At 43.9% G+C, this 26,533-nt stretch overlaps 1 protein-coding gene across 4 annotated transcripts in view; it reads left to right on the top strand.

Moving 5' to 3' along the window:
• ANKRD44 (ankyrin repeat domain 44) overlaps window positions 1-17,109 on the top strand; it is a 1,456,106-nt gene extending 1,438,997 nt beyond the window's left edge. For 2 of the 4 annotated variants that reach the window (XM_069615728.1, XM_069615729.1), the window contains one exon: window positions 16,891-17,109. In XM_069615728.1, the coding sequence (XP_069471829.1) occupies window positions 16,891-16,952 (62 nt within the window). In that variant the 3' untranslated portion in view covers window positions 16,953-17,109. Of the gene's footprint in view, window positions 1-10,051; window positions 10,458-16,890 lie in introns of those variants that run through there. The other 2 variants (XM_069615727.1, XM_069615726.1) reach the window with 1 other exon arrangement.
• The last annotated feature ends 9,424 nt before the right edge of the window (window positions 17,110-26,533 follow it).

The following is a 26,533-nucleotide window of genomic DNA, read 5'->3' as shown; positions in this document are numbered from 1 at the left end:
TATTGAGATGAATAGTCTCAAAAAACCTTATTGATCTCATTGGAATCACGTACCGGGGCCCCCTTCAGGTTGGTGACCTCCAACATCCCCACCAGATTGTTCTGTAGTCGGGACACCAAGTCAACATTCGTTAGAAAGTATTCAAGAATGCCCTCCCCCAACCCCCCTGGATTCCGGCCTGGAAGACCACATCCTCCAAGGCTCTGGTATGGAAGTACCAGCGTGGGGGGTGCCGTACTGCATTAGAGATGGAGATAACAGCCAGAACCATAGAGTCATCAGATAGTGTTCTTGGTAACATTCTGGCAAGCTGTGCCATGCCAGCTAGGGGAGAGTCAACATGATATAGTCCATCCTGGAGGCACTGCCATTGGCCCTAAAGAAGAACAAGAACTATTTTGTGTTGGGATGCATATGCCTCAATGTATCTATCATCCCAATAGATTCAGCTATGTGGCCCAGATGATGGCTATGTTGTTCGAGTTGTTGTTGATCCATCCAAATCTAGTGACCGTGCCAGATTAAAGTCCCCCACCCATACTACTTCATATGTACGAAATGTATGTATCAAAGTGGTGCAGTTCTGAAAGAATCCAGGTTAGTCAACATTGGGAGCATACATTTTGATTAACAAAATCTTCATCCGCAAGCATTCGCCCACAAGGAAAATATAACACCCTTTCACATCACAAATGTCATGCAAACGAAACTCCAATGACTGATGTATATATATCGCGACTCCTCTAGGCTGTGATGAAAAGGAAGACCCATACCGATGCACCCGCCAGCCTTTGGGCATTGGGAGCGACCCATCACCAAGCAGATGTGTCTCCTGTAAACACAGAACATTTACTGTGTGCATTTTGGCATGGTTGATCACTAATTGAAATGTTTTATTATTGGTCACCCCCCTGATGTTCTAGGTCATTATGTTTAAAGATTCACCTCCCACATGGATATAGGACAAACAATAAGGTACACCAGTCTGACCAGTGCATCCCACAGTTACCGCCTGCCAGAAGGTCTGCACACCCATTTGCCATATAGTTTTGCAGCATAAAACAATGATCATGTAAGCACCATAAACAAGAAACCACAACCCCTACCACACAACCTCCCCACACCAGAAAAACCAACATACCGGCATATTCACCCCCCAAAATGACAAGACGCAGTGACTGCGCCCACGGGGTACTGGCCACAGCCGCACAGATCGGGTGGCCAGCAACAAAACACAAGATTGCTCTATCGTGGAGCTGATGAGACCCTGCACAGGTCTTGAAATGTGTCCAGAAAGAAAAAAAATATATAGGCCACTCTAGAAGGAATGATGGAGCGAGAGCGCATCCATCCATATCAGGAGTATCCACAGTGATGGCCATGGGTCCCAGAGAAGAAGTGACAGCGTGACAGAGAAGAAGGGAAATGTGGCAGTCAGCAGTTCTGGTCCTAGTGTTAGTAGTTTCATTAGTCCTGGCAGGCGAGTTCACTAAGGCAAAGAACCTTGTAGTGGTAGGACCTGGCAGGTGAGTGGACCAGGTAAAAGTTATTGAAGTACTGTGGTGTGGTTAAAAATGTTGTAGAAGTGGCAAGACCACTAAAATATATTGTGAACTGTTGTGGAAGCATCCTGACAAAGGCATTTTCGTTGATACTGATCAACTGTGGTAATATCCTTGTTTTCTGAGAAGAAGTTGTGTTGAACTCTCTGCCACAAGTGGAGAGATAAAAGACTGGTTGAATATTTTGAACTGTTGGTCAAGTTCAAGTGAGTGACTTACTAGACCAAGAAGAATTTTTATTAGAACTTTGTTGCAAGACGGAATTTCCTTATTGTTATGTTATTTTGCATTTATATAGCGCCTTATGTACCATTGGTCTGATCTCAAGGCACTTTCAATGGATTGCTTTTCTCCCTGCAGATTCCTCATCTTGATAGATATCCATCATCCAGCTCTGCTGTTGGGAAACGTTTCGACAGGGGGCTTAGAGGACCTGCACTCTGCCGTCGATCTGTCTTGCTCGGCTCGCAATCGTCGGCTCCAGAAGTGAAGTCAGGTGTCATATATATATAGCACGTCACTACGCCCCATGCTTCAGTTCTTTTTTCCAGGCGCTTGCATGCTGCATCAGGAACATGACTAGAGTTTACTCTGTTTTTTTGTACCTAGTTTTCTCAGAAAACCTCGATGCAATGTTATCTCACAGGGTTTCGGGCTTCAAGCGATGCTACGATTGGGAGGCCAAAATGTCTGTAACCGCCCCCACAACATGTGTCTGTGGCACCTAGGTGGTGGTACAATACGGAGGCCTGCGCATCATGCGCAAAGATGGAGCTCATGTCCCTATGTGAGAGTGCCAGGAAACTGGCTTTGGGCCAACTGGTCGCCAGTTTGCTGGAGCAGTCCCTCATACAGTCTTCGGAGGCCACCCCCGACAAAGGGAAGGAACGACATTGCAAGAAGACTAAGAAACGGTCCTACTCCAGGAGCCATTCCTAATTGTCTTCCTCGCAGAAGAAGAAACACCACCACGATCAACGCTAGTCCAGCTCATCGTCGAAACGACGTAAGCCCTTGGTGGGGCCAACCACTCGGTAAGAGTGGGAAAGTTTTAAAACTTCAGTGCTCGAAAGTTTAAGAGGCAAGCTACTGTAGGTGCGTCTCCGGCCCCAACAAGCAAGCTTTGGTGCCAAAAGCAGGGCTCCCGACCCCAAGCCAGCCACTCTGTCGACCTTGTCGGTGTCACAAACTCCTTTGGGCGTTACATCTAGCCGGCATAAGTCGCTGGAGGGCCATAAGGCTGAGGCCCATGACAACCATTGGTTATCCGAGCGTTCCTCGATGCCGAAAGAACCTTCGGCATCGAAAGCTTTGGCTTCGAAACTATTCTCAAGCCCTCCTCATCGACAGTTCATTTGTGCTGCTGCCGAGATTGTGTTTCTTCGATTTGATGCAATCCATTATTACACGGGAGTCGGCGTCGTCCATTTATTTAGACCAAGCCGATTTATTGGCCCTAGCTCAGGGTTTACAAAACACCAATGGTCTGGATACTTCCCCAGACTTTAAGTTGCAGAAAAACCAGCCCTTTCGTCACCACACACCCTTCCCGGGAAGGGTTGGCTATACAGGCTTCCACTATTTCCACCAGATCTGCGGCATCCACCTCTAATCTGCTTAGACTCTTACCTGAGCGCCACCAGCTGCCATGAGAGCATCTTCTCACGATCTCAGCTGCAAGACAAGGAAGGAAGGTGGGACAAGAGTGAAACATTGGACAAATTGAACTCTATGAACTTGATACTTACCGGACCCTGCCAGGAACCTCAGAGTCAATACTCTCCGGAACTCTCCCACACCTTCAAACCAGTGAAGTAACTGGCATCATCCCGCCCCTGCAATCCATGCAGGATGGAGAGCTCATCTTTCAAGAATATAAGGTGAGGTTACTGAGAGGGCACTTAGGAGGTGATTAGTTGGGAGGACTGTGGGGGGTGCCATCACTTGAATCCACGGGTGGCTAAATCCATCTCTCCACTTGCAGGAGAATACTTCTACGGGTCAAGCAGACAAGATTAGGAGGGCCAGTCCAGTCAGTCATCTCTGCACTACGCATCACGTTGGTGGAGACCGCAGCGGTCCGAATCCGACCGACGCCCCTGTGGGAGCCAGGTGAGCGTAACATCATGTGTCATTTGGAGGACACCTGTCTGCTACTGCACAAGCTAGGCTTCTCCCTTAACTTGTAGAAGTCACAAGTTACAGCAGCCCATAGGCTCCAGTTCATCGGAGCAGTCCTAGACACTCTGGTAGGGAAGGCTTTCCCTCCCAAGGAGAGAGCCAAGAGCATAGCACAGATAGGGGAATTGTTTCAGAACCCTGCCACCTTACCAATGGCTTCTGTCCTCTACCTATATTCTTCTAGTGCCAGAGGCCAGGCTGCAAATGAGACCTCTCCAGTGGCTTCTAAGAAGTCAGTGGTCGCAGTACCTCTGAGCCCTCAGGGTTCGGGGTCAGTGGCTGACAACCTCAGCTTGTGGACCGACAACAACAATCTCATGGCAGGGGAACCCTTCTGGCCTCCATTGCCTCAGGCCTGAGTGGTCACAGATGTGTCTCTGAAGGGTTGGGGAGCTCACTGCGAGGAGTTGCAGGTAAACAGCCTTTGGTCAGCAATGGAAGCCAGGTGGCACATCAATAGGCTGTATTTGCAAGCGGTCAGGTTAGCCCTGAGTGCTTTCGCCCAGTCTCTCAACGGGAAGCATGTCCTGATTCAGACAGACAACACAGTGGCCATGCACTACTTGAACAAGCAGGGTGGTGTTAGGAAAGATTTCTTAATTGTGGGTAATTTTCCTTCCATGTGGCAACCCCTAAACTTTTTGCTGTTGTTTTCACCGTGATCTAGACTTTGCCAGAGAAGTGCAGCCTTCTGCCGCACTCCTCTGGGCTTTCGCTCCATTCTTACAGGGAAACTGACATGCCCTTAAGACAGTCAGTACCGGGAAACGTTGTTTTCCGTTGTTTCTTTATCATGTTGCAGCTTTCGCGCAACATGGCACAAGAGGGCACTGTAAGCTAAGTTACTGCTCTCTTGGGTCTCTAGTCTTCTACAGGCCCTAGATACTCTCTTTGGATTGTAAATGAACGGTGCAAGTGAATCACGGACGGGATTGGTGGCAGCGATCGTTTCTTGTGTTTTTGAGCTCCTTTTGGCGTTTAAGCGTGTTTCTCGCGCTTAGCCCAAAATGGTGGCCTGGCTTCCAAAATGGCCAGACCACGAGGCTCTTTGTCCTGTCCGCTGACCGTGTTGCCCCCTTCACCTCCCCCAGGTCGAGCCGACCCGGGGCCTTCCTTATTTGGGCATGTACTTTCCCGCAAAACACAGATGCTTTCGCGGGCTTCTAGAGGCCTTGTGTGTGCCTCCAGGATGGGGGCTGGGATGTCTGGTCCCAATACACATCCTGGGCGCCAGAGAGTCTAGGGTGGTGTGAATGCCTGGGACCCCGGTGGTCCATGATAGGTCCACATATGGTGTGAGTGTTTTATGAGAGGATCTCCCATTGGGTCCCCTCCGTTTTGGCGCAAAGGGAACCGTGGATAAGAGTGGGCTGGAAACACTACTACCAGGTCGATCTCCTGAGTTCTCACGAACAAAGGAATACAGGAGCCAAGTATCCTGCAACCACGAGGCTGAACCGAGGAATCGCTGGTGGCCCACTGAAGGACTGCTCCTCTGCACTGCTGTCGCCTTGTGAAACCCTTTCTACCCCGGATCGAACGAGAAGGCATGTACTGGTACTTCGACCCTTGGAATAGTGGGAACAACTATTCTCGGCATCTTCACCATCTCCTGCACGTAAGCCTTCGGATGTGTCTCTGGGCCATCCAGCAGACTGACCAGCCTACCCAGGAGTCTTGCTCTGTAACTGCCGTCAGATTGTGTTGTATTACGAGTCCTTGTCACTCTCACACCATTCGTACACTTGGCATTCCCAGGTCTGGAGTGAGTAGTGTACCTTGGGCTGAAATACGCACCGCCGCTCTGTTGCCTTGCTGTGGTAACAAACTGCGTTTGGGACATCCTCAACTCAACTTCTGCTGCTGCGGAATCTACACGACGCCGAGACGTCCCCTGCTCGTATCGGAACCTGCCAGCACTGAAGCTGACGCGGAGAAGCCTGGGTCTGTCTGCATCGGGGACCGGTGAGTAGCATCGCTAGGAACTGGTCGCCCTCCTGCAGTAGCCCATCGCTTTTCCCCGCTGTGTCTAACAGCACGCCTTTCCGTACTCTCGCTCTGCTTCTGCCCCTAGTGGAGGCTGCGCTTGAGTCGCGGAGCTCTGTTCATCTTCATTTGTTCATCGAACTAAACTGCCCGATTCCCTCGAAGAGACTCCCCTTTTGCCCGTTGGCACCAGCGTGTGCAGGTACTTTTGAGCACCAGACTCCACTCTTCGTAGGGCTTGGACTTCCTTTTAGTTAGGTGCCTCTGAAGGCGGACTGGGTCTAATTATTATTCGCACTGCCTGTTTTCCTCCCCATCTAGGTGGTCTACACATTTTGTGCGTCTTACTCGTTAGACTCGTTTGTATTTGTATATATATTGTATTGGTTTGGTATGTGTTGGTTTACTTGTTTTATTGTGATTTCTCACTACGGTCAATGTTACAAAGGCCTTGTAATAAATGTGTATATATTTATAATATAACACCTGCTTGGAGTAATTTGTAAGTGTCCTTGCTTTGTGTGCTCATTGCGGGCTTTCAGTCACCCTCACCCCTCTTGAGACCTAGTCTTGACCGCCGCGATCGCTACCCTGATTGGTCTGGCTTGACCAGAGGTTACCCTGTTCCAAGAAACTAGGCTGGCCTTCTGAACCTCTGCCCCTCTAGGACAGAGTTCAGAAATCCGTCTTAACGGGTGGCGTGCGCTCTCTCTCCCTCTGGAGAGAGGCGATGCATCTCTGGTTCTGGTTTCTGGAGAACCAAATCTTCATCTTGGCAGTTCATCTGGTTAGGCCAGAGACCGGCTTGGCAGATGCTTTGAGCAGTCAGAGCACAGTCTCACACTAGTGGGAAGTGACCAAGAAAGCCCTAGAGAAAATCTTCTCTCGCTGGGGTACCCCATCAGTTGATTTGTTTGCACAGAGTCCAACAGTAAGTGCAGACAGTTTTGCTCGAGGGAATTCAAATCAAAGGGCGCACTGGGGAGTGTGCTTCTGGTGGATTGGACCGTCCCTCTTACCATAACTTCCCTTCAGTTTCTATCATCCAATGGGTTCTCAGGAGGCTGAAGAGGTTTTGTGCAACCATGATCTTGATCGCCCCGGACTGGGCGAGGAGAACTTGTTACTCCGACCTCTTGGATCTCACCATCTGTCAACCTCACTGGTTGCCTCGGCTCCCGGATCTCCTGACCCACTCAGAAGGTCTGGTGCTTCACCCAAACCCAGAGTCCCTCAACCTTCATGTGTGGCTTTTGAGAGGATGAGGTATGATGACTGGGACCTCGCTGGGGATGTACTTGGTGTTGCTGGGTGCACGCAGGCCATCTACAAGATCCCTGTACGTGTTCAGGTGGAGAAGATTTGAGGCATGGTGCAGGGAGCCCGAGATCGATACCATCTCTTGCTCCACCACTACAGTGATGGAGTTATGATATGATAGGTTATTTATAAAGTGCTTAATACCCAGAGGATTCTAAGCGTGGACCCAGGATCGAACCTGTGTTGCTCCGTGTCGTCTTGCTTCCAACGTGAGCATGTTGCCACTGAGCTATCCTCCCGGGACCTTCTGTCACTGGCCTCAGCAGGCCTTCAGGTTACCACAGTCAAAGGATATTTGGTGGACTTGTCTGTGTTTGGTGGACTTGTCTGTTTTTAAAAGGTCCCCGGATCAAGGTTCCTTCTTTACGATCCCAGTTATGGCCCAATTCCAGGAGGGCCTTGTAAATAGGTTTCCGCCAACTCCCTTTGTTGATCCAGACTAGGATTTGAATATAGTTCTAACTTTTTTGTTGGCGGCTCCCTTTGAGCCCATGCATTCCTGTTTTCCTTACATCAGCCAGGAGACCCCCGTTCCTACAGTTCTGTCGGGAAAAGGTTCCCCTTAATGTAAGACCTGGCTTTCTTCCTGAAGTGGTATCTGAATTCCAACTTTCTCAGTCCAACGATCTAATGGTTTTCTACCCTCCACCACATCCCTCTAAGGAGGAGGAACGGTTCCATCGCTTAGACCCCAAAAGAGCTTTGAGCTTTTATGTTGGTAGGACATCTGAGTTCTGAAATCTGATCAGCTGTTGGTGGCCCAGTCTTTGTCTTGCAAAGGTCTACCCGTAACGAAGCAGACTTTTGTCACGAATACAATCTGTGCTACCAATCTGCAGGAAAAGAGCTTCCTTCCGGCATCAGGGCACACTCGAAAAGAGTCTCGGCTTCTATGCCTTACAGAGGGGAGTTCCCATTAGGGCCATTTGTCGTGCGGCCACATGGTCATCCTTGCACACATTTACCAGGCACTATTGTCTGGGTGTTGCCCGCAGAGCTGACACACGTTTTAGTAGGGCAGTGCTGCAAAATCTTTTACTGTAACACTTTCTGCCCACCTTCGTCTTCCTAACAGCTTGGGGAGTCTATTAGATGAGTAATCTGCGGGAGAAAAGCACTTAATTGAAGGAGAAAGTACTTACTGTAATGATCTTTCTATGGATTCTTGTCAAGCAGACTCCTCATTGCCCCTCCCTTCCATCTCGGCTCAGAATGTTCTTATGGCCTGGCGTACGTATCTAAGCGAAGAGACGCCTTGTGATGGCTCTGAGGTGACCACTCCTATCTGGCTTGTCATTTGCTTTGAAAAATATATATATCTTTTAATTTTTTTTCATTAATTCTAGAAGGCTTTATTCCAACCTTTTTTCACCTCTTAGGATGTTTCGCTTTGTCAAGTTTTTTGCAGGCTGGTTAGCCTTGTCTCCCATTGTTTTCCTCTGCAACTTTCAATCACGGAGGAAAAAAGGGGAACTGTGGTATGGGGCGTAGTGACGTGCTATATGTACAACACCTGATGTCATGTCTGGAGCCGACGATCGAGCACCGAGCAAGACTGATCGACGGCCGAGTCGAGGTCCACTGCGCCCCCTGTCAAAAGGTTTCCGAGCAGCAGCACTGGTTTTTCACATTCTGTTGTGCCACCAAAACCTTCTCCACCATATGCCAGTAGCTTTAACAGAGCCAAACTGAGAGATAGTTGTGTCCCTGCTTGCATTCTGCACCAGAACATTTCAGTGTTTAAGGCAGCCAGATCAAAAATGAAACGTTCCAAACCTATTTTCTCTGTTTCGTCAGACCTTTACAGTAAAGATATAAATGTTTAAGTGTTTCAGCAGTGTCAAGTTGACAAACCTTACAGGTTCTTTTGTTGTCCAGTATACCTTTTTTGGTCTCTTAGACTTCGAAAGTGAGTTTATCAGGTGCCTCCTGCAGCGGAAAACGTCTACTATGTCTGTCCATTCGGCACAAGAAAGTTTTCAGTGGTAATCGCTGAAGACTTTTCATTATCCATGGCAAACTTCATTTCTTTGTGGTTCAGTGAATACCAGATTCACAAACCAACCTTATTGTGGCTCTGCAGCCCTTGATATCTGTCTATTCCAGGAAAAGACATTTTAATCCAAACCCCATTTGGCATATTTTGTGGGCTGGGAGGATGAGAACTGAAATAGCCAAGATTCTATTATTTCTTTTCCCGGTCAGTTCTTCAAGGTTTTTTTTATCTAGGAAAATGTAGATGCTGGTAATCTGTGGAAAGACCATCAAGAGTACTTATGTTAAAGGTAAGATGAGTGTTTGATCTTAGTGTTAACGAGAGGGTCGCATAGCTTTGCTGTCTGATCAGTGATCTGTTTAGGGGGCTCAGTAATACAAGACTGCTGAATATGACAAACAATATTGGTATTTTAAATTCATAGCGATGTTGGAAGTGGATCAATTTCTCGTTATGACTTTGGGTGCAGTACCAAAATCTTGAGCAAACTTTCTTTTTGAAATTTCAGTAACCTACTGAGTTAAGTTATTTCATCCACATTTTTATTCTCGTGTCATTGACATTTCTAAGGCTGCTGAAACAATGTATTTTTTATAGTACATCTAGAAGTCATTGTTCTCCGAAAGAGATTTAATATTTTAATATTGCCGAATTGTGCAGCACAGCCACTCCCGCTTGTGTTTATTGTGAATGTTGTTTTTATCTTAACTGTGATTTGTGTTTTCCTAATTTTATCATGATTTTGTGAACTTGTAAGTTGCTTGAAGTTCCCACAAGCTGCTTTAATGTTACCATTTTGCTAAGCACGTTTCATACACTTTTTTCCCTTTTCCTACTCCTCACTCTATGCCTAGCATGTCACCCTTACAAATAATTCTCCCTAGTCCGGCATCAGCGACATACATCTCATCCATGTGCACTCATGGGGAGATGTATTTGTGGATTGCTGTCTTCCCTTTACAGTTCCTTTGGTACTAATCATTGCTTTGTCTGCATTTGTGCCCAGGTCACACACCGGCCCTGGCTTGCGCTCCTAACAAAGACGTGGCTGACTGCCTGGCACTCATTTTGGCTGCCATGATGCCTTTTTCTCCTTCCAGCACAATGACGTCTTTCAACTTCGTTTGTATTAAAAAGGACAGTTTAAGCAGGACACATCACTGTCATGGCCAGACTATGGGGAGCAATGTCAATTCCTACAGTAAACCCCTGAGTAACAATGTAGGAGCAGAGGACGGATTAAATGAGAATGATTCAGACTCTGAAACTTTTTGACTTTTGGACTCCAAACTTTTCCTACCATTGTTGTCCCAATAATCTGAAGAACTGTTGTCCTCCTGTAAACCCAAAGTGTGGTATTGAAATGATTTGAAAGAATTGAGCCATTTCAAGCATACATGGTTAACATTGAACCACATCCATATCTTCGTTCGTCAGCTTTTCGTTTCCAAAATGTTTCCTTTGGCCCTTTGTGAACTTGCAGAATGTCCTAAAATGTCTACCTCCTAGTTTGTAAAGGTATTGAGACAATGTCTTTCCTTTAACCATGAATTGCTATTAAAATACATGTATTTTGCTAAAGTTTAGTCATAACGCACAAGTTTTACAATAGCATGCGTTCATCATGGTGTTAAAAGCTTGGACAGAAAGCTCTGAGAATGGCTTCCGTGCCTTGTTTTGACACACAATTGTTCTGTCACTATAGCATTCCAACAGTACCGTTCCCCTTCATTTGAAAATGGCTCTTAACCAGGCTCTGACTGGCCTATAGGGCAATGCTCAAACCAAAAACCCATAATGCTAGTGCAGGCAAGTTTTTTCGGTGAAAGTGGGCCACTTTTATGGGCCAAGTGGGCCAGTTTGATAAGATACTTCACCATGCGGCTAGTAGTGTTGACCAGTGTAGCTGAATAAATATTATTTAAAATGCACGATTAGCATCACATTTGATCAGAAACCTCCCCCTTGGGTACTACTTAAACAGTCTTCCACAAAAGGAATTAATTGCCATTTGCAACTGTGGGCCACTTTTTCATTAGTTACTGAGAAAGCTTTATACCCCAGTTCAGCCCTATTCTTAATGGCATTCCAAGACAGCATGTTTTGTCCGGCATGACACAGATGCTTGAAGGACCAAGCCCTGTAGACATTTCCAAATAAATCCACAAGGGATTCACTCTACTTGTTTGGCTGATGATTTTGATGAAAAGTCATGTCAAGTTGACCTGGACACATGTTGTTTTCGATAGAGAGCAGCAATAACGCTGGGTTACATGATGATTCTAATTTGAGCAAAGCCTTCTGTCTGCAAAATATCTCAAATATCTCTTGGCCCACATTATATAATCTTTACCCCCCCCCCACCTTTTGGGCATAAAACACTTCTGCTGACCTGTAATACCCGACCTGAGTGAAAATATAGAATTTGCAAATCATATGCCAATGGATTAGGTAGAAGAAACGAGCTTTATTTGGTAATGGGGGCACATATTTCAATTGGGCAGGGTGGATCATATGGTAGTCCCCCCCCACATCCCCCCGGATAATTATTTAATGAGCGCTTTGTGCCCTGCCTCACATGCCATAGATCTTGGTGAGACCCACAAGTACACCCCATACACAAAAACACCTGATAAAAAGTATTCATGTGCTAAACATATTCTAGTTTTCAGGAGTCTCTGCTGGTGCCATAAACTGATTTGGTTATCTGAGCATGTGGAGACTGGGTCTGGGGCAGATTTCTATAGGTAATCCCTGCTCATCCTGCCTTGTTTTTCTGCCTTCCATAGGCTGTGATGGGCTGTAGGGTGCCCCACTTGCAAAAGCCCCCATACCTTAGTGTATGTTTCATTTACATATGTATGGTAAGCGACAATACTCATTAAGAACCATGGCAAGTTGTGAGGATTAAGGACTAATGTTCACTATCACACATGTTGACATTAACTCGCACCCTCCCTCCTCACAACAGTCCTTACTTATTGAGAATGTACCCAGTAGGGCCCTGAGCTTGTCTCGTGAAGAGGCTTAGGCAGAAATTGAACACCCCCTGCTCAATAAGATAAGTTCAATGCTCAAGTGCCAAAAGAAGTTTTGTGGGATCCGCCAAGCACCAACTTGCAATGTGGTAGGTGAAGCCCAGGTTGCATATGTCAGAACTAGCCACTCTGCCCCCTCACCCCCCACCAACCTTGTCCCATTATGCTGCCACGTCCCTAATTGATTGTCTTTGGACTGATAAAGGCATGGGGATAGATGCTGTGCATAGCACGCTGATGTTGGATTTTATCCAGCGTTTCATGTTGATCATTGAAGCATTTTTCTGTTTTGTGGGCCTGCTGAAGGAGACCAGCCATTTTTCCATGAACGGACCTCAAATGGGAAGGCCTTCCCTTGTAGATTATGAGAACTCTTTCTGTGATGAGGCTCTGAAATGTCTCTACTTCTAGAGTTTGAGGTCGTTGGTGGAATGTAGATAGGACAATGTCCTTGTTATATGGAATGATGAACAGATGTTTGGAATTCATTTTTGTCCAGGACAAAGAACCCCTATGATTGGGAGGAATTTCAATTAAGGTTCTGAAATCGGTAGTGCAACCACTGTCTGACTGATATAATCTCCACAGGAAAAGCCAACTTCCAGAACAGGAAATTCAGGTATACATCTTGCTGTGGTTCAAAAGAAAAACACAGAAGTCATCGAGCCCCAGGTGTCAGTCCTGTGTTGCTAGTGAAGGAACATGCAGAGAAACCATTGTAGTCAGAACCCCAGAAGAAGTGGGTTGACTTAATTTCGGACTATTTCCAAAAGAGGAGAAGATGGCTCTTAGAAGGCTCAAACCACAGCTCATTCAGAATTATAGGTTGCAGGAGAAGAAACAAGTTTGAGGCAGTCATCCAAAAAGTCCATAGCTCACCATTGGCTCACAGAAAGTGGGTGAGGTTTGTCCACTGAATACCTGACAACGAAGTATGATCAGTGCAGTCAATACGATCCCAGGGCTGCAGGATATAGAGATTTCTGCATTGGCTCCCCAATTGATTCTCACATATCTAGATCTTTTAGGCCTTGTCGTTGAAGTTCCAAGCCACCAAGTGAAGTCTCAGAATTGTTAAGTGAGGGAAGAATTGGGAATACAGCTGGCGGAGGATCCACTGGTGTCAGGAGTCTGTCCAGAGAGCGCAGGGCAAAAGCTATTACTCACAGTATGTATTGTCAATTAGGGAGGATTCCTGGGGCATTGCTAGCATAGAACAGAAATAGGGTGCATGCCAAGCTGATTGGGGTTGAAACAGGTATTCACAAGGACCGCAGGAGCTGGCTGTAAGTAAAGAGACAGAGAGAAAGCAAAGACGAGCAAATATACTGGGCAACATGGATTGATCAGAATAAAGGGTGTACTGGAATATGATAAGGGGTCTCCAGGGATTAGGGAAAACCCTTGGGATCGGTACCAGCAGATTACTCTGAACTGTCATGCAGCAGCGTCATGAGTTAGGTGTGCCAAAGAGACTGTTGTATCAGTGTAAGGGTAAAACTGAAGACCATATATTGAGGCAGGTAAAACTCCAAAGGATTAGACAAAGGCAGCACTTTCCCTTATCTGATCTGAATTGGACCAATCCAGGGATCACACTGTAAAAGGATACAGAGTGGACCAAGATGTAATACTGGCCGAAAGCAGCATTGAAAGAAATAATCAGGTACAGGGCACGATAGAGAAACAAAGTACAAATCAGAGAATAGATTTTCAGAATACACAAAGCAAAGGACTCAGACAAGATAGGTTGCTGCCAACACAAAGAATACAAGGCGTTCAGGAAACTAGAGTACTTAAGAACAGGCACTGGAAATATGGACTGAAGTATGGTAATATCGCAGGCGAGGAACAAACAGGAAAACCTCAAGAGTCTAGGATTGTAGAGAGAAAGAGAGAAAAGCTATGCAGAAACAGGACAGGTCTGTGAAGCAGAAATGCTTACAGAAAATAGGGTGTTTACAGAAAGGCAGGAAAGATAACGGAATGTCTTTAACAGCAAAACGGGGCTATGTTTCTGAAGTCAAAAGCTGGAAATCAAGGAAAGGTTCAAAAACAGGCAGACTGAAAAAGGCGCTGTAAAGCAGCAACAAGAAACAGGATTCAAAAGTCAAAATCAGAATATTCAGGAAAGGTGCAAAAACTGGTCACAGGAGCACAGAACCTCGAACTCCAGTGGAAGCAATTCACTGAAGTACTGCTTCTGTTCAAAGTGAGCTTATAAAGGCCCTCTCAACCAAGTCTCTTTAGCTCTCAGCAGCATAGACTCCAGTAGCTTGGAACATGTGAATGCAATCAGGGCCTCTCCAGCTCCTAGTAGCTTGCTGCAAACAAGTGTACTTAGTATGTCCCCTCCAGCCCTCTGCCTCTTGAACAGCATACATGTACCAGAATGCATTTGCTGGTTTAACCCAAAACCCGAACGGAACATGAAACTAGATTGTTCCAAAACTGCAGCATTAAAACAAGTAAATTAATGCAGAAGCAGTTTGTAGATTTTAACTCCGCAATTATGACATAAACAGAGGTTCTGAATGTGTGCATGTAGCAGTGCTGGGTGGCAGGGGGATTGGATCCTGACATCTGGCGATAGGATTGGAAGTTCAGCCATAAGCTGTTGCAAGAGGGGAAACTCGACACTTATATCTAGAAGAGCCTACCAGTAGCACCCTGGTCAATTTCTGATGATTCTTCCACAGCACTATTGGAAGAAACGTGTTTGCCTCCTTTGTGAACAGGTGCAGACACTTTTAAACCTACCTCTTAGTCTGCATCCTGAAGGCTTGATGATTTGGGCAGTAGTGGATTAACAATAGGACATTCTGGCTCAGCCTCTCTGCTGTGTTCTGTTCTCCTTGCCCCAGAGGTAAACTGATGCTAGGGATTGTAGGTATATTCCTGCCCATGCTCCCACTAAATCCCTAAATCCTCCAGATGTGTTTATCAGATTCCCTCTCTCTAGAATGGCTACCAAACCAGTTATGCTAGTATCCATTGTAATCACTATTGGGAAAGTTCCTTAAGCTTTAGTCCTTGAATCAAATTATCTCTCTTGAACTACCCTGTAGGTGTTGATTGAGGGTTTTTAGTCCTGTGATCGTTTGGTCAGAGAGATCTGCTGTCATGGACCAATGCCCTCTAATATAAAACAGCAGTGGGCATATGTGTATTCTGGTCCTTGGGGTTGTAAATGTGCATGCTGCCATAGCCCCTGATGACCAAAGCCACATTCCTTCTGGAGCCTGTTCGTTGCTCAATAATTCCTCAAGTTGGTTCTCCATTGCTACCGCCACGGAGGCCTGTAGTAACAGCAGGACTGTTAAAGGAGATGCCTCCTGGCTGGACTGCAACAGGGCCTTAAATAATTTGAGATACATCAAAGCACGGCTACTAGGAGTGGACTCGGAACCAAAAGTGGACCTGAACATTTTTTTCCAAGTGGCCCCAAATTACATTGTGTACCAACAAGTCAAACCTCTGCAAATAGGGAAACATGGGTCCAAACAGTAAACTTTAAAGCTTATATGTCCTTATATAGGGATTTAAAATAAGTAAACATAATATAAAAGGCCTTTTAACATTTGTTAAGAGTGAGGAACAACATATTGCATGCTTCGTGACACACTCTTCACAAAAGAGGCCCATGGTGCAGAGGCCCACTGGGAAAGCTCCAGACTACTTGAGGCCCGAGATCATTCAATGTGGCACATACTATCTGCTACAATCCATACTGATCTGATTTCTAAATAGGAACTAGCGGCCGCAAACTGAGACGTGCCATTCGATAGAAAAAACAGGGCGTGCCATCGAGCGGGAAGGACGGTGGCAGAGATTCTGGAAAACATCTTTTATACCAACAAAAAAAAAGATGATGTGCTGAATGTTCTGAGATCAGAGGGGCCATTAAAAAGTAAAGACTGTGGCTAGGAGAGGGGTGGGAGGTAACGAGTGACCTGTCCTTCCCAACAGTAGTCCTCCTTACAAATGAGCAGTATTGAGCACCCATTTTCTGTTTTATGAGCCAATATCTGCACAGCCGAAGGTAAACCTGAGGGTCAGTTCATTATAGCAGGGCAGGTTCAAAATAGATTAAAAACAAGTGCTTACAGTGTCCGTAGGGTCTACATATCACTAGGATTACTTAGCAACTACTGAAGCTGGATTTAAAAGCTGACCCCCAACACAGTGTGTAAAATGAAAAGATCCCTTTGCTTCGCTTTGCACCCTTTAAAAAAATGGTAGAAATCTAGCTAAGTATATTATCACTCAAATAAAGAAACTTAAGTGGCTGTCCACAGTAAAACCAGTTTAAAGCACTCTCTGGTTTATTTAAAAGACCATTACACTTACGTCATGTGAAAGGTTTCAGTTACAAGTTAAATACTTATGCATTTGACAATTTGACTTCACAAATATTGTAAATATTATCTTGGACATTTTGATTTCACAGTTTGTGATTTTATAGTGAGTCATTACTCACATTTTCTTTTTAAAAGGTGGATGTGGAGTGATGTGAATCTGGAATTGGACAACTTTAATGTCATTTTTTATTAATGTATTCTGGAAAGTTTCTTACTGTTTAAGTTGTGCCAGGTTTTAAAATAGGCATGTTTTAGTTTGCTGTAAAAACTGCCACATGATGAGACCAGGGTATATAGCACATGCAATAGAAATAACATGTAAGATATGCAAGTCATGCCTGTTTTAAGAGAATGCCTGTAACCGGCCCACTTGCCAAATTCTAGAATATCAAGCCGCTGTTCTGGGCCCGCTTGTGAATATCTTGTGTCTACTCAATCTGCTAAAGATTCTAGGTCGAATGGACCCCGCCTGATGCTTGCTGCAGCTGAGGTGCAAAAAGAAGAATGAGACTTTTTTTGAGGGACGTATGGCTGCACGACTAGCAACCTAAATGAGGACCAAAATGCCCCTGCTCGAAAACGCAAGATTTTCAGTTTTTCACATACAAATGAATGATGAAAACGAAGGAGATTTTCTAAACAATAAACCAGAAGACTTTGTGTTACGTCGTCTAAAAATATATTTTGCATTTCGTACGGACGAATTTCTATGTGAATGTTTGATATTTGTAAATGATTATATATGTGCCCCACTTGCGAAAATAAGCATGTCCGTTTTATGTAACTGTTTTATATTTATTTGAAGTGAATGAAATGGCAAGGAAGGAGGACCAGGGTAATTTGCCCTATTTTATTGTTGTAATATGTTATGGTACCATTCTTTAGAATGTAAAAAAGAGATAAGGCTCTTAAGGATTTTTGTTCAAATGCATTTTTATCGGTCTGGGATTTTACATTTTTATATGTTGAAAGCCATATTTCAATCTGTGAACAAAATATAGATAATATATTCTGTTTCCAAAAGAAATGTTCATGATTTATGCTGATGAAACAATATTTGTTAACCTTTGTCGTATCGCCCATAAGGCTACGCAGTAGGGCAATACTAGTGTATCCCTTCGATGATTTATGGCAGGAAGACACAGTTTAAAAAAAAGAAAAGTCATACACAATGACATTCAACATTACTATGAAAAATCTTTTATTTGGCCACAAAAAAGCTAGCAATACTTATGGAATGCTGTTGCAGAATGATCTTCTCCAGAAAGCTACTTTTGTGGTCCACCACTGTACAGGAGAGTGACTTCTAATACTTTGTATTCAATCATCCGTATTCTAAAAACACTTTTCCGCTGGTCTATTTAGTGTGTTATTCAGTCTCCAATACACCCTTCAAATACGTGTCCATCTGTGTGCTCTTTCTGGTGGCAAATGCCTGCACAACGATGGATGCATGCATTATTTTCCCACAAGAGCCCAAGAGAATAGTCACGGAGGCGATTTGCTTTTTGAGAGCTGCAGTCATTTTGTTTAGTAGACCCAGTGATCACAATACCCAACACCACACCAGATAGTGTCCGGCTTCTGTGGACTTACTCCACCTTAAGGGAGGAGAACACTTGGGTCCAGCTCCACTAGTACTAGTCCCCAACTTCAACAATAAATGGCAAGAAGGAGCTTCTTTTTCAATTCTAGGTACGAAATTGTGGCACACCTACCCAAACGTCTCCACCTGGAAGTGAACCACTTTACTTTCAGGAAACAGCTTAAGACTTGGCTTTTCAACCAACCACTATGAAAGAAATGAAAAATAATAGCAAGTGACAGAAACTTGGACTAATTTACGACAAGCCGTTTTCTAAACTATTGACCCTGCCATCTCTGAGAAACCAATTTGGTTCATTGATCCTCTACTTTGACTCACTGGTCCACACCTTAATATCGGTGGAATCTACAACCAAGAGCCAGGAATCAATAAAAACCTCACTCCCGCCTCATCTAATTCCTCACTACTAAAATCTTGCATCCTTATAATGCCCACAGTCCTTCAGACGACCTCCAGGTCTAGTGTACTTAACAGATTAAGACTACTCTATGCATCTTCTATCAACAGCCATGCTGTCCGTTATTGCACGCTGCAACACTGTCCATATGGCTAACCTGCCGAGTCGGTACCAACCACAAACCTAGAGATTTTAATTTCGTCACTCGGGTAACGGGTACTAACAACCAACTTCCGACCTACATCCGTCAACACCAAAGGTTTATGCATTTGCCTTCCTGCTATCCGACTAACACACCCTGCCCTCCTTGCTTAAAGAGCCATGCACAGTGCGGCAACATTATTGGCAGAACCACTTTAGATTGCATTATATAGCTTGTGAATTAAGCTATAACATTGGGCATGCCTTCATTTTGGAAGATTAAATACCACAGCAGGGTCGACTTAGCATTCATCCTTCTGAGGTCAATAAATTGCGTTCCATTAAATTGGGGACTAAAAACACCTGTTATCAGTGTGCTTTGAAATGGGAGGAATCTGACTTGAGTCGCTTTATGAGTGGACAAATTATAATTATTAATACCGCCTCATCTGGTGTACAGCGGCCATTCTTTTTAAATAAATAGATTGCAACCACAACCTTTGCTATACAATCCGGACTTGTAACATTTTGTGCTGTCCTCTATCAGTTTTTTCTGTAGTTTCTTCCCTCCACCATTCCTCAATGCTCTTAGGGTGCAAATAGGTGTTGTAGAACCCTGTAGAAAGACCCCGAAATATACAGACAAGAGAATGCCCATTAATGGTGTGCATAGGCCTGAATTGTTCCTAACAATAGTAACTACTAATCTTCTCAATGGTGGCACATTGTTAAGCCAACTCTCATCGCATCCTCCCCCCAACCCCTTTTGAGGTTCGTTCATTAGCATCTTGGTAGCAAAAATAAACCTGCGAGACAAAAACACAGTGTGTAACAAACAATAGAAATATACAGGCTGAGTACTTACGAGAGACGCAGCAAGAGACATTTGTTTAGATGGTATTGTGAGCGTGTCCACGAGGGAGGATGTTGCTTTGACTCCTAGATTTTGACTTTTGAAAGATAAATGCCTCTTAAAAAAACTGAATATCCCCAAATCTGATTATAGTTATTTAGTGTAAGTAAACTGCATAAGCCCTCATTTGGTTATTTAACAAGAACATCGAGCAGACATGGACACAAATTATGGGGAACTATGTCCTATATATGTGATGGACAATTAGAAACAAACACAAGTCAGTATATGCCTCTGAAGTATGTCAGACACAACAGTGAGACTGACAAAACATGCAGTTATACATACAACATAAATACTTTTTTAAGCTCAAGATACATAAAAGATTGTATTATATCATTCAAGCTGCAGATTAGTTTTTGTATAGCTATGTCTTGTGTTTGATTTTTGAATATAGCTCTGTTATCACATAACATGTGGTGGGTATCTTAATATTACAAATTATCAATTCATCAATTCCTCTCAAACTAGCCACATTTGGCATTTCAATTTTAAATGCTGAGCTATTTGGCCTTGCCTTAGGTTTTCAGATAAGAAATAGATTAGCCTGCGGTATGAAGTACATGCGATTAGTAATGTGTGGCCATCGTAAGCATTAGCTTTCAAATATTTTCATTAGGCGTGATTATGAGCATTTTCAGAAATGGGGCACACCGATAATTGTGGTGCAGTAGGGGGTTTACGATGCATAGATTGTGTTCTAGTGGAACGTATTTTCTATAATCATTCCTCAATCATGTGCATGTGTGTCATGGACACCACTATCCACTCTAAATCACCATGATGCACTGATTCCCAAGTGCTCATTTTAGGCACACCTGGAAAAAATAACAGGTGCTAGAATTATGAAAAAACGTAATTGTCTGATGCTAAAATAAATAACAGTAACTTGCAGTTTCCCCATGCACTGCATTCATCTGGCAGCTAAGAACTCATACCCTTAGTGATGTTGAAACATGTTCCTAAGAGCTGTAGTCTGAGCTCATAGACCATGTGACAAGTACATACCAGCATAATCTTCAGTAAACCTCCTGTTATTTTGCAAGAAAAAGGCAATCTACTAGGCATTGATCACAGAGACAGCATTCACAGACCACTAGCCCCTAATTCTAAGATCTTGTTGAACTGGGCATTTTAGAGTAGAGAAGGTTCAAGAGTACAGCATTCATTCTGATTTATCCCCTCTCATTCCTACTAATTATGAGACCTCCTTGCTCATTAGTCCTCACTCTACACTCCTCATACCTCATTCCTCCTCCTTACTTAATGTAAACATTAGATTTGAGGACATTACCATTTATCATCCTCACACATCCTCCTTGTTCCTAATTCCGCCTTCCCAGTCATCATTTGTCATCCGGCAAAGATATCTCATGAAACAAATGCACTCCACCTTAGTGAAGAAAATAAAATCTATTTATTAATAAAGTATATTTCAGTTGACGTATATGAATGTTTTCTGATTCAGAGAACATAATTGCTAACCACTGAATCACATGCAGAGACCGGCACACATTTCGTGCAAAGGTTCACACTTAGGATCTGAAACTTACTTTTTTCAAGATCTACACAGTTGGAGGTCCTCATTCAGTTATTCAAATAAATCTTGAGTGATTGTAAGTTGCCATCAGCCATCTGTGTATTTGAATGCAGTAGCTCTCAGATTACTGTGTGATTGTGATCTTGTCAATTGGTATGCTCTCAGGTAGTATTCACAATCCTTATTAAGGTGATAATACCACTTTAGAAATTCATTTCAGTGTTGAAAACCAAATTATTGGTATAATGGTAGAAAGGTAATTAAATACAAAGCACGGTCAGCAGTTGCACCTTATACTTTAATGTTTCACTTTAAATCACCTGCATCAGTCAACATGTCTACTCTTTAGGTCACATTCCTCCTCCTCGGTCATCTGTTATCATACTTTCACCACATGTCTAATGCTTCTATTCATAATTCATGTTGCATTCATAACTAGTCCTCTTTAGTATTCATTCCTCCTCCACAGTCATGAGTTGTCCTCCCCATACATCCTAATTTAATTTCTCTTCATAACTCATGCATCAGACATAACTGCTAATATTTAGTTGTCATTCCTCCTTAATGATTGTCAATATAGTGTCTCTTATTTCCCTCTTTACTTGTCATTTCACCTTCTCGGTTTTCATACCTCATTTCTCAGCTTCACTTCTCTTTACAAAAGTCAGTACTAATCATTCTCACTTACACCCAACCCCCTCACCCCTGATTTTTCTTCCCTCTCTTCCCCCCTCCTCCTAGATTCACAGTTTTCAACACACCCCTTTATCCTAATTGGTCAAAGGCGACCAATAAACAGCATTGCCATCTCTGCAGTGTTTGAAAAATAAATCTGATCTGAACATAATTTAGAAAGTGTTTAGCTGGCCGCTGACTAAGATTTACCCAAAACAAATATAGCCACAACAAGGAGCAAATGTTCCACAGATAACATTGCTGCATCAAATGTCACCTACCCTAGACAGGAATGTGGTATAGACAGTGTTTGCTTCACTCCTTCACCAGAAGCAATGGCAGAGTACTGTCCTTTGTGCCAAGGTCCATGCTCTCTAAGGCCAAATCCCAGAAGTGGCAAAACTGTTGCCGAGGCTGTAGGAAAATCTACTGCAGAGTGCTCTGTTTACAGGCAGTTGTATCCATCCACCGAGAACCTTTTGATTGTGTACATCCTATGAGAGTATAAAAAGAGGGCTTTACTGTTAGTGTACCATCAAGTAGGCCATTATGTACCCTGTAGTTAGGTTTTCCTAAGATAAAAAATGTGTACAACCTTTTGCAGCCACTCCCATTTGTATGAGTGAGAGGGCTGTTTCCACTTCTGTGCCAATGCTAGACTTCCCACTCTGAGCAGTGTCTCCACAGTCTGGGGTAATCAATATGAAATCTATTTCCCTGTGGGAATCCCCAAAGAAGAACAAAGTCTCAGCCAGGCAGCAAAACAAGATATCTTTGATTCATTACAAGACATCTGAGCAATTGCCCTAGATGCACCAGCACCACCGCCATATATAAAAAGATTTTGTCACGTACCAACACAACCTATGGAATTTATTGGACACTGCAACAAACATCCAGGCAAGCTTTTTGGGATCATTGTGTCATTTATAGTGGTACTTGAAATATTTGGATAGGTCATGCATAGAAACATTTTCAAGAAATGTGGGATTGTAAATCTTACCCCAGAGCTTTGTTTGGGATATACGGGAGGAGCTTTCTTTTCACTCCAATTGGTCATCATGATCTTATAAAGCCCTGGGATGGTAGTGTTTTTGATCCCATTTTCATAGTGCGTTCCTCCCAGCAATTATCCAGTACTGTTCCCTTCATTCTAAGACAGATAAAGATATTCATCACTTTTTTCCTGGCATTCCCTACCTGCCATGAAATGGCCTGAAGATGCCTTCATCGAGGAAATGATCCCTTCAGTTCAGGCTCATTTCAGACGACCTCAGTCTCGGAGGCACCTGACCTTGCCAAATCAGTAGAGGGCGCTCACTGGGAGGTCAAGTGGGAAAGCCAAGTTGACAGGCCCTCTCTTATCATCCCAAAACTAGATACTTCACAACCATTTTAGGAACTTCCTTTTTAAGGCGTTATGGGGGTGTCCCTGAGCTTTAGGGGGTATTCTGAAATGTTCCAAGAGCCTCACTCATGTTTACGCCAAAGAGATTCAGAGGGACCCCTTTGTAGTAGTTAAAAAGGGGGTCTCTTCTTGTGCCATATACAGAAAATAATTTCATCGTTAACCTCCAGGACAAATGACTGTGGGCAGCACATTAAAAGCATCATGCACAAGAAAATGAGTCTGGGGAGTAAATTCATTTTAGCCACTGTCTACCGGCCCAGTGACTATACAGAGAGATGACCTCAGCAATGGAGATTCAACTTTGTCTGCAGATTTGGAAGAAAAATATTCAGACTGTTTGCTCAGGGCACCTGTGATGTGGGATCCCAAGTATTTAATGCTTGCCTTGGCCAAAATCATCCCATGAATTGGCAGGGAGGCAACCTCTTCCAGTTTGTGGGAACTGAAAAAACTGTGGGCGCTGTGAAACAACCACATCCACAGATAGCACCTTATTAGTCAACAATAAAAACATCTGTATACTTAACCTTAAAACTAGTTGGGGAGCTAGACCTACTACTTACTTTCATAGCTCGATAAGGAAAAATTGCCTCCTGGCTATCTTGCTTCAATTGTTGAAATGATTGTCTTAACACTGTGGTTAATGCGATAAAGGCTTCGCTTTTATTTGTGATAGTATTGGATAGTTTCTCACATTACATTGATCAGCGTCATGTACATTTGAAGGCAATTGCATGCCTTGTTTGTCAGCCTACACGTGTTTCGACCCGAAGGGTTCTTATCAAGGCTATTGACAAAATTCTTGAGCCCCCCTGTGGGCTCCCTGCTCGAGAGCCACAACGGACAGAGAAATATAGCCTTATACAAGGGCCCAACAGGTGCCATGCCTGTCTACACGACAGCAACCATTCCAAGACCAGGACCCCACAGGGGGCTCAAGAATTTTGTCAATAGCCTTTATTAGGACCCTTCGGGTCGAAACACGTGTCGGCTGACAAACAAGGCGTGCAATTGCCTTCAAATGTACATGACGCTGATCAATGTAATGTGAGAAACTATCCAATACTATCACGAATAAAAGCGAAGCCTTTATCGCATTAACCACAGTGTTAAGACAATCATTTCAACAATTGAAGCAAGATAGCCAGGAGGCATTTTTCCTTATCTACCTAAACAACTTGGGGTACTGGCTAAACCCCAAAGCTCCTGTGATCTTGCAAAAATGAAACAATTTTATTAGTCTCAGATAAATAGCGGGCCTAGCACAGGCTGCTTCCACATCTAGAGCCAACCTCGACGCTACTTTCATAGCTCCTCACAGGCAGTTTGGGGGGTCAGTAAAGTACCGAAGGATGTCTTCAGAAAAAGTGCTGCCTTAAATTCAGAGTTTTCACATCTAATGCCCTCAATTCATGGATTTTTGCAAATTATAGAGTGGCGACTAAAGATGACAGAGGCCAAAAATGCTTGTTCCTTCTATGTCAAGTACATTTGTCAGACATAACCCTGTTCACTTGGACTCTCCATTTGGGACTATTCTGTAAGGTGACCACCTATGTCCAAAAAGTATCCCACCAATGATGGGACCAATATGATCTGCCCCTTAAGATTTCACTTACCAGCCAGCAGCTGTAACCTCCTTCTCCTTATCATTCCTTCTCCAGCATTGGATCTTTCATAGATTCACATGATTGAATATTTCCCATCATCAGACTGGGAATCCTTTGTTATTTAAACCATATACATCAGGCAGGGCGAGTAGCACTCTTCACATCCATAGAGTAAAAGGATCCGGACACCAAAGTAATAGTAAAATTCACGTCTTTATTGGTGCCTTACAAAATGGCACAAAAGTTAAAAGGCCATCAAATGTGGCACTCCCAAAGTGCATAATAAAAGTGCATGTTGGGAACGTTAACGCGTTTCGCGGCTCTACTCGCCGCTTGATTACAGTTCCATAGAAAATGCATTGCCTATGGTTTATAATGCCAATTTCTATAAATTTTAGACCGAAAGTGTTTGTTTTCTCCAGTGTGCGTTTCCTGGTCTCTGAGAATTCACACCTCGTCTAAAGTTGTCAAGTGAAAGGTTTCTTTAAGAACCTCATGGCTGAGGCAGATTTGGAGGGATCGACTAAAGGGGAAACTTCCCTTTTTAAGAGCTGCAGTAGGTGCAGAAAGAAAGTTGTCTTTGTGGGGGTTCTTCATGAGATGTGTATATACTGTGTGTACTTTCATGGCATTCAAAACTGTCAGATCTGCAAGACTTTCTCTAAAAAAACATTGCAAGACAAGCATAGGAGGCTCCATCTTCATTTAAAAAGCAAATGTCAGTCATCGGATTATGAATCATCCAAAACAGCCCCTGTGTCATCTCAAAGAAGTGCTGAGAAGCAAGCTTCAAAAAGAGGAGCTTCAGTAGATAGGGGAGGCTCTTCGCCACCTAAAACTAAGAAGCAAGTGACAAAGGCATAATGGATGTGGAGGCTTCAAATCGATCAGATTATTGATGCGTTGTAGACATGGCAGAATCTGGATTCAGACAAATGGCCCATGGTACAGTTCTCAGAAGACAGGACTGGATGAAGGCAACAGATTTCAGACCTGAAGTCCAGACTCAAACTCTTGACATGCCCTTTGATGGACATAATCTCTTTGGCAAGTAGATGACCACCTTAACGGAATTAAATCTGATATGGACGCAGCGAGAGCAATATGTTCGCTAGGGGATAAAGACAAGGATTGCCGCCCCCTTTCGTTCCTTTTGCAGTTCTACTTCGAGATACAGAAGTTGCAACAGGTCTTTCAACACCCAAAAGTCGTCCTCCACTTTGTATCAGACAGGCAACAGGTACCAACAATCATCGACCAGATACTCCATGCAAAAAAGCAGGCATGGGTTGGGCCAGGTGACGGCCAAGTCCAAACAGAAATGACAAGGCGTCTTCCTCACCCCTCACATACACACCCCTGTGGGAGGGCGAATAAGCCAACACTGACATCATCGGCTGAAAATAACATCTGACATGTGGGTGTTACAAGTGGTACGAACCGGATACACAATATAATTTGTGCGCCACCCTCTTTCTCTGCCTCTGCAATATCGAAGGCTCCATCTAGTGAAGCATCTCAAACTGGAGGTAAGACAAGCTTTTGGTAAAGGCAGCCATAGAACCTGTACCACATGGTCAGAAAGGAAAAGGGTTCTATTCTCTGTTCTATTCTCGGTTCTTTCTCATCAAAAAGAACGGCGGACAGTGGTGGCCAATATTGAACCTAAGGGCCCTTAACAAATTCATCAAATGCGTCTAATTCAAGATATCTTCTTTTAAGCAGATTCTCCCACGGTTGAACAAGAACAACTTCCTAGCGATCCTGGATCTGGAAGATGCGGTCTTCCATGTTCC

The sequence above is a fragment of the Ambystoma mexicanum genome, chromosome 9 (assembly GCF_040938575.1).
Source record: "Ambystoma mexicanum isolate Mex_15411 chromosome 9, UKY_AmexF1_1, whole genome shotgun sequence".
In the NCBI taxonomy this organism is placed as follows: domain Eukaryota; kingdom Metazoa; phylum Chordata; class Amphibia; order Caudata; family Ambystomatidae; genus Ambystoma; species Ambystoma mexicanum.
Note: the sequence above shows the minus strand (reverse complement) of the source record. Positions and strands in the feature narration are given on the sequence as shown.